We start from the raw sequence: 9,279 nt of genomic DNA, 5'->3' as shown, positions 1-9,279 counted from the left end.
CAAAAATGTCATCAATAAAAATGAAATTGACTTTATTTGATCCAATCTGTAACTAAATTATATACCTTCCATAGAGAAGTTCAATTTACTTTAAAAATCAGTATTTTCAGCCTTATAGTAAGGTTAAATATTTACCTAACTTTCTAGTAATTTCTAATAGGAATTCATACAAAAAAGGCTTTACTGTAAAGTTAATCATAAGCTATAAATTTACTAGAAAAGTAAGGTAAATTCCATATTATTGGGGAGTCATCCCTATTTAAACTTTACATTAAAGTTAAATATACCAGAAATAAGGTGGTTCATACCTTATTTTTTCTCCGTGTGTCTACCCTACTAACAATTTTGCTTCTATAATGCTTTAAAGGAGCAACAATTGCATCTGTAAAGCTCTATCGAACCAAAATTGTTTGTCGGGTAAGCCGCTTCCAAGAAAGAGTGGAGTTTATCCTATATGTTGGATAAACCCCAGTCTAAGATAAACTGGATTCTAAAAACGACTATGAATATTCTTCTACTTTACTGATTTCAGTTGTACATATAATTTGTATTATAAAATCAATCTTCTTCTTCAAAGATGCAGATTAGATTTTTGTTAAAGAAAAACTATTTGTGTGTGTACAGCCCAATTGCTTTTACTCTTGCACTTTTTCAAAAAATGGCTTTCTAGTTCAAATTTTACTGGAATAATTGTGAAAATGTAAATCGCGACTAAAAATTTTTTAAAAAAATAAATAAAGTGTAATCAAACCCCAACAAAAACAGTTCCACCAACTTAAATCAAATAAAAAAAAAATTTCGGCTTGTCTCATTTTGACAGTTGCATTTTTTTTTCCAAAAAACGTCACCTTTTGCAAGCAAAAGAGAAGACGTGTCTATCATCAAAAAAAGCAAAAAAAAAAGCAATCGGCGGCGTGCCCCATCAACAAAAGAAAAAAAATTCATTCTACTTTATTTCATTAATTTATATAAAAAAAACTAATTAAAATTAAAAAACCCTATTTTAATTAAACCACCCAAAACACAAATTAAATCAACAACAAAAAATGCATACAGTTCTAACCCGTGGAAATGCCACAGTGGCGTATTCATTAAGCGTTCTAGCCTGCTTAACATTCTGCTGCTTCATCTCGACTGTGTTCCTTGATTATCGCACTGAATCCAAAATTAATACAGTTAAAATATTGGTGTAAGATAAATCCGCATTTATTTAAAGATCAAAAGTCTACAATATGTTTATTTTATTTGTTTTTAGTAAAAATGTCCCAGATTATGGTGCATCACGAGAGAAACACGATCTGGGATTCCTTACATTCGATCTCCAGACAAATCTCACAGATTTATTCAACTGGAATGTGAAGCAGTTGTTCCTCTATTTGACTGCCGAGTATAAGACAAAAGAAAACGAACTCAATCAAGTTGTTTTGTGGGATAAAATCATTCTTCGTGGCGAAAATACTGTTTTGGACTTTAAGAATATGAATACTAAATATTATTTCTGGGATGATGGAACTGGTCTTAAGTAAGTTAACCTTCTTTACAGTTTAAATTGATAATTTAACCCACTCTATCTTTCTTAGGAACAACAATGTAACACTTTATTTGTCATGGAACATCATTCCAAATGCCGGTCTTTTACCGAGTGTCTTTGCCCATGGTTCACATTGGTTTAAATTCCCCGAACACTACTCAGTGTCTGCTGTCTAAAGAGTTGTAACATCGATAATCCTACTTTCTATGTTTTAAGTTTTATTTTTTTTTTTGGTTTAGAAAATGAATTCACTTAATTTTTTCATTTGTTTGGTTTTTTTTTGAAGAACTCCCAACAAAAAAATTATAATAAAAAAAAAATTTAAGAAAAGAAAATGTGTATTAAAATAATTTGATCTTCTTCGTCGGCTATAGGTCTGAATATATAGTTTATCTAATATCTAGTTCTCTGTCGACGCACATAGGGGTATTTGTCAGTTTTAAGCGGACAAGATTATTTTTTCGGTTTTTCTTCATCGACAATACTAGAATTAAGTATTTTAATTGTTAATTTCAATGAAAACATTTTTCTTTGTTAAAACGCTTATAAATGGAGTTTTATTAATGGTGTAGCCAAGATAAAAGTCTTAAAATTAAGAAAATGTTGTGAAGTGATAAAAATTTTTTTATCATTTCGGTTTTCAAATGAAAAATTTTTGAAATTTGTTTTGAGGCAAAAAATGTGTAGAAGTTGCACTTAGTTGCAATTCTTTTTTTACAGATCCAATTAGGTATGAGTTTAACCTTTAGGAAACATATAATTCTATCACAAAATAATTTGAAATAGTAAAACTTATCTCCTTACCAATGCAGAAAGAAAATTATTTTTACGTTTAGTCCATATTTAGATTTAACATATCTATAAAGTTATATTACATTTAAAAACAACATCTAGTAGAAAGTTTCGTATCTCTATTATCAATATTCCATAACAACTTTTTTCTATAGCCCCTTAAAAAAAAAAAGTACTTACGTCTCTAAATTATATTAGCGCAAAATTTTAAACGATTTAGTAAATTGTTTAAGCCATTAAGTAAGTTGCTAAGTTAAAAATCCGTATGCTTTAAAATGGCTTTAGCAATTTACTTAACCCTTTCGAACCCAAGCTATGAAAATCAATATTAAAAAATGTTTTTTTGGTATTATCGGGTCAAAAACATCACAACTAAGAAATATGAATAGCCAAAAGTTATTTTCCAAAATAATAAATAGCAAAACTAATGTGTTTTTCTCATGTTGCCTATGACCACCAAAAAAAGTCGGAGAACTGAGAAAATAACTTTTTATGAAACTATAATGTATGCTACTTCTTCTAAGCAAAAAAACGAAACACTTTCTGCATTAACATTTTTTATATCTTTTTTTCAAAATTATGACCATATATAAAAAATTTTTTTTTTGCAAAAAAAAACAAAAAAATGTGAATTTCAGTCCCTTCCTCGATAAAAAAAAATTAAAGGTATGATATTTGACTAACTTTTTGTAATAATCCAGTAACTAGGCATTATTATCTTTCAATTAAGCCATCGTTACCTAAAAAATTACGAATTTTTTAGGTTTTTAGGTTTTACGAATTAAAAAAAAAATGTTACATGAGAGTAACGCTGGGTCCGAAAGGGTTAATCGTTTAAAATAAACTTTTATTTTATCTTTGGGCTGAGGGCTGCTGTTAGTCACCAGGAATGGTAATCAATTTTAAAACTATAGGAAAATGCTAAGTAAGTTATCTAATAACAGTAGGATGTTGAATTTTTACGTTTGGATCAGTTCAAATATTTCGTGTTTTGTCCGCCTAAATTGACTAAATAGCCCTATGTGCGACGTTTCGATTGAGGTTACAAACTTCTTCAGGACTCAGAACTTTATATGTATTTACAATGTACATATTATATAAAATTTGTACTTATCTTATGACTTTTATTCTAATGGCTTTCTTTTAACTCTTGTTTGATTTCTTTGTATTGGTTTACTATTTGCTCAGATATTTCCAAATTCAGTAAAAAAAATGTCTTGAAAAAGAAGTTTTTAATGAACGAAATTTCAAAATATAAAAAAGTTTTTTTATCATTTGATAAGAAATTCAAAAAATATTTTTCTTATCAAATTTAACTTTAAGAAAAAAAGTCATTTTCGTCAATTGAGTTGAACTCAAATTGAAGATTTTTATTCTCAACTTGTGATTTTGTTTTTCTTCACTCAAAGTTGACAGTTTCAACTTTTAATTCCCAACTCTCAAGTTGATCAACTTCAAAAATAGTAAAAGTTGAGAGAGCAAACTTGAGATTTTCCATTTAAATGTCATGGTTTTTTTTCTTTTATTTTCATTTAAAGCATTTAGTTTGATGAGATACCTACTAGTACTTAAAACTACTCTTGCTCTATTGGAAAAAGTAGTTCAAAGCAGCTTTAAGTACTAAGCAGTAGATAAATATTGCCGAAATTAAATAATTTATCAGTAAATAAATCATAATATAATATACAGAAATTCCATTCAAATGACACATATATATTGCTTTTCAAATATAAACTGTCACAAATATACGAGTGGTATTTTTTAAACTGAAAATTGACCAACTTCTGTTTTTTTAAACTCGAGAGTTTAGAAAAAAAAGTGTTTCAACTTTCGAGTTGAATCAACAATAAAAATTTTTTTCACTTTTGAATTTTTTTTTTCTTAAAAATGAAATAGATCTAAAAAATATACTGAAAAGTGAGATAGACCTTAAGCTAATTGAATCATTTATTTTCAAAACAAGATAAGTCCATGATTTTAAATTTTGCAGGAGAAGAAAAAAACGTTCTATTTTCTTTTGATGTGTGTAGCAAAATTTTTAAAAAATATATTCTGTAGAACTTTTGCCTAGGTACAAAATACCGTTTCGTTTTTAATTTTTGGAGCGATAGTTCAAAAGATAAAAAATAGAAACGCTTTTGGATTTATCATACTTTAAAAAATAAACGGATGTGAAATTACTATTAAAATGGGTACACAATTTTGCTTTCATCTCCAGTCTATCACAAAATTGTATTTGAGATTAAAATATAATAATAACTTTAAAGAACCTTTAAACTTAAGATTTTCAGACAGTAGCTTAAAATAGCATTTACACATAAAAAAGCTGTTGTTTATTTTCAAAAGATGATAAGTCCGGGACTTTTCCTGTTTTTGATACTAAAAAAATATTTCGCTTAGCTGTAAAATCGGATATAGATGGAGTAGATACTTCATTATTTTGAAGATAGACGTGGTTATCCCTAGAGTAACACTTTAGTCAAAAAAACGAATTTTGAAAAAAAGTGGACTTATCATGTTTTGAAAATAAATGATTCAATTCTTTTCACATATGAGCCAATGGCCAATGGAAATAAGGAAGAATTTGAAAAAATGTGTATTGTATTGTATTTATTAGACTCATTTTGTCCCATTTGTGTCTTTACACACTTCATTGATTAGTTTCAAAACATCCTTTTCTCTCCGGAGTGCTTGAGTAATACAGGAATCCATTTGATCCTTGTTGAAGGGAGTTCCTCCTGGTTTTAAGATAAAACAGACATCTCCTTTACAAATGGCAACATTAACAACTGAAGTCGATAGAAGTTCCTCTTCAGCTGTTGGATCTGTGATAATTACATTGCTAAAAGTAAAATCATTAAATGTAGAAAGAAGCTTCTTGAAAAGATTTCACTTACTCATCAAAAACCATAAAAGTAGTCGCCACTGGAACAGGTCCAATTGTTAATTTCTTCTTCTCATTCATATCGACGGTAACTTTATTGATTTTATAATCATATTCAATTGAAGGTAATCTTAAATTCCTTAAAGCAGCCACACAGGCTATTAACGAAGCATCTACAACACATCCATCATTATCCAAACAAATAATATCACAATGCAATGCCCAAACTAACTTTTCTTTGTGCAAACAAAGTTCTTTTAAATTTAAACAATTTGAATTTGTTAGAATATCATGAATGGAACAACTAAAGACATCCGAATCATCATTCGAACCACTGCCACTTCGGTATTTTGGTGAGCACATTTGTGGTAATTCGACATTTGGAATAATGAAACCATTTTCTGGTGTGGCTGCTCGTGGTTTAGCTAATTCAGCTCGAATGCCACAAACCACTGAGGTATTGCCGACTTTTACTACAGCCGAACCATCGGCTGTAATGATGGAACCAACATTGATTCCGATTGGTCGGAGTTTGTCGAATTCTCGTCCATCCGGACGGATATCTTTGTTTAGATAGTCGCGGTAAAATTTGACTGGGTGGATTAATCTGTGTTAGAAAAATAAGAAAAAGGTTTGTTGAGGAATGTTTTAATAAAGAGAGATAGATTAGTTACTTGTATTGTTCTGCCATTGTAAATTTGTCTAAATTTATGATTTTTTAACTTAAAAGATGGAAATATTTTTAAAATTGTATGTGAAATCAACAAAAATAAATGCACGTGTTGACAACAAATGAGAAATGTCAAATTTGTTTGAGTTTGAGTTGGGACTGTCAACATGTTGATAGAGAAAAAGCATTGCCAGAATGGATTTTTTTTCTTGTATACTTTTACAAAAAACACGTTTGTATTTATAAATTATTTATGATTTGAACGATTTGGTCATCGTCAAAATTTTTTTGCAGAGTCATTACTTGATGAAAATTTATGAAATTTAGTACACTGAAGGATATTAGTAGGTATGGATATTATTAAAAATGACAGGCAGAATAAGCGTTTTGAAAGATTACTCACTTTTTTCTTCAAACACTTAAGTATTTCCTAAAGCCTAGTACGCTGTTGAAGCGAAGCGAAAAATTTTGAAGTCTCCAAAGTCAACAGCGAACATATTAACGAAAAAATACTACCATCGGGTATAATACTGCCCATAATGTCGTAAAGGCCCTAACTACACTTTTCTTACTTCTGAGTTATAGAGGGAAACAGTAAATCTAATATCGCAATTTACATATAAAAATGAAAAAAAAAATTAAAAGTTAATTTTGAATTTTCTGACGTAGGTATTTGAAGACCTAGGCTAAAAAAATAAATGAGGATAAATCAGCGACAATGCCCTGATTCCAAATATACAAAAAAATCAAAATCGAAAATTTTATAGTTAGGGCCTTTACGAGATTATGGGCAGAATAGCAAAGTAAAAATAATAACAATACAAATTAAAACATTCAAGAAAAAACATCAGAAAATATATTTTTAAAGCAAAAACAAAACAAACTTAATTCCGTTCAAGATTTCGTTAAAGAAATTTTGTATGGAAAATTAAAAAACTAAGTTATTTTTGACATTTTTAATAATAGCTGCGTTCCTTTGGAAATATTTATCTACTTTGAAACTACTTTGAACTACTTTGCTATACTGAAAAAGTAGTTCAAAGCAGCTTTAAGTACTAAAAAGTAGATAAATATTTCCAAAGGAACGCAGCTAATCAATCGTTATTGGCTGTGTTCCTTTGGGCTCAGCAAAGTACTTTTTAGTACTTCTGAATCCATTCAAAGATATTTTTTTATAGAAGAAATGGAGATGAATACAACCAGAAGTACTTAGCAGTAGATACTTTAGGCTAAAGGAACACAGCTATTATGTGACTATTTAAATAGTCAATAATATATTTAAATAGTTGTCAATAATGACTATTTAATAGTCAATAATAACTATTTAAAATAGTTATCCCGGTTTTAACTATTAAAATAGTTATTTTTCTTCTCTGTGTAGTGAAAAGAAGTAGAGGAATAATGGGTGTTTGAAGAAAAAAGTGAGGAATTTTTCAGAGGTCTGTGAGTTACACAAACACAAATAATGCATAGAAACAGGGTCGAAGTAAAGATTGATGGTAACTTGCGAGGGGCCCAGCAAAAGGTAACTTAATTAAAATTTAGACAGAGTACGCTTTCGCCAGATTCTCTTTTTGACACGCCTGATTTATTTAAATGTTACGTGAATATCAAAGAATATTGTGTACACGACTGAGTAGTACGTTTATGGTCTTACGGTAAGTAGCTCTTATTTTAAAGCTTGTAAAGTATGCCATCTAATTTCTTGTATGAAAAGGAATTTTTAGAAATTTTTTTTTGAAAATCGTTAAAGCTGTTTAAAAAAAATTATTGTTGTGTATGAAAAATTTCTAACATTAAAAAAAAAATTGGTATGCCATTTTGAAGAAATATTTAATTAACACATAAAAACGAAATCTCATTTTTACTTGATTGATTCTTCAGAAAAAAAATTTGAAGTATTTTTTTTTAAATCCAAAAATGTGTTTTTTGAATTTTTTCTAAAATAACAATTAAACGCTTTTTTTTTTGTTCAAAACGTATTAGTCGTGAACGAGATATTCAGAAACTAAAAGCGGTAGGCATATGCTGTTAATAACGGTACAAAAAATATTTTTTTATTTCAAAAGATGACTCTTATGTGTAATACTGCACACAGAAGTTTTAATCAAAATCGTTATAGCAGTCTTCAAAAAAAAAATTAACTTTTCTTTTTCCGTTATATGACAGGTACCGTTAGTTTTGGTCCTAAAAAAATTCAATTTCCCCTCTAGAGAATCACCGAAAACTGTTTAGTACGAAGTTTAACGAAAATCACTCTATGTACTACATACAGAAGGACAGACAGACAGAATTGCGTGACCCAGTTTTTGGGCATTCTCCATCATATTCCCAACTAACTTCATTCTGGTGTGACACTGTAAGCACTTCCCAACATCAATATAGTGTGACACTATACAGAACTCCAGAGAAGCTTTACGGAGAATTTTTCATTGCACCTACATAAATAATCCCACTATAAGAGACTCCTAAGAATGTTCTTAGAAGAATTATAGTCACCCTTCCGACTAACCACAGTAAGGGCCAATTAAACAGATCTACAAGATGGTAAATAAAAAGCTTTTAATCAGTTAAAGCACCTTCTTTTGAGAGGGTATTGAAATACGGGTAGTATTTTTTCGACAAACGAAGCTTATAGCGGCCATGAAAAAAAATTTTGCAATATTTTTTTATTGTTAATTACTGAGTTTCATTCGATTTGTGCAGCTAGTGACGTTTACTATAATTCGATAAGAAATCAATGCAAAATGTTCAGTTTTTGTGACTTTGCCCCATTTTTTTTCACATAAAAACCGGAAACCGGTAGGTACTTTGCTTTCTATTTAAATTTTTTGGAAGCACGTTGGTTAAAGTTAAGTTAAAGATGTTGAAAATGTTACACTTAAGCATTACTTGAACCTAAGATTTTTTTCTTTTATATTCCTTAAATAAAACTCATTTAAATTTTTTTTGATTATTTTTTTCTTTAAATTTTTATTTTTCTACTTAAAAAATTGCTTACAAGATGAGGATAGCATTTTCAATTGTTATTCAGTTTTTTTTTTTGTTTTTTTTTTTTTTTATTTTAATTTAATTTTCTCGTAATTAATCAGTAATTTAATAATAATTGAATTTTAACAATACATAATATAAGTAATATTACTTGGTTTTCTTGTTTCTCCTGCCTTCCTCTTGTGTAACTTCCTCCTCATACTCCTCTTTTCTTTCTAGTTTTATAAATGCTTTGTAAATGTTTTGTTTTGTTTAAATTTTTATTTATTTATTTATAATAATTTGTGAATTGTTTTTTTTTTTTTGTTTTGTTTCATCATTTTTGAGAAGACCTTTAATTTGTGTGGTTCTTTTTTGAAAATTTTTATTTTATATTTTTTTTAACTGGCTGAGAATTTTTTTGAATTCTTG

General features: G+C 28.6%; 2 protein-coding genes across 2 annotated transcripts; one reads left to right on the top strand and one right to left on the bottom strand.

The window, feature by feature from the left end:
- The first annotated feature begins 881 nt into the window (after positions 1-881).
- LOC129917774 (signal peptidase complex subunit 3) lies at positions 882-1,856 on the top strand. The gene is made up of 3 exons (XM_055997881.1): positions 882-1,189; positions 1,256-1,522; positions 1,581-1,856. The coding sequence occupies exons 1-3, from the start codon at positions 1,047-1,049 to the stop codon at positions 1,705-1,707; spliced, it is 537 nt and encodes a 178-aa protein (XP_055853856.1). The 5' UTR covers positions 882-1,046; the 3' UTR covers positions 1,708-1,856.
- Positions 1,857-4,906: 3,050 nt separating this feature from the next.
- Positions 4,907-6,016, bottom strand: LOC129917773 (exosome complex component RRP43-like). The gene is made up of 3 exons (XM_055997880.1): positions 5,882-6,016; positions 5,221-5,814; positions 4,907-5,165 (listed from the first exon to the last, which is right to left on the bottom strand). The coding sequence occupies exons 1-3, from the start codon at positions 5,896-5,898 to the stop codon at positions 4,943-4,945; spliced, it is 834 nt and encodes a 277-aa protein (XP_055853855.1). The 5' UTR covers positions 5,899-6,016; the 3' UTR covers positions 4,907-4,942.
- Between the last annotated feature and the right edge of the window lie 3,263 nt (positions 6,017-9,279).

This window comes from Episyrphus balteatus, chromosome 4 (assembly GCF_945859705.1).
Source record: "Episyrphus balteatus chromosome 4, idEpiBalt1.1, whole genome shotgun sequence".
Lineage (NCBI taxonomy): Eukaryota > Metazoa > Arthropoda > Insecta > Diptera > Syrphidae > Episyrphus > Episyrphus balteatus.
The sequence above is the reverse complement of the archived record's forward strand: the minus strand, read 5'-3'. Positions and strand labels throughout refer to the sequence as shown.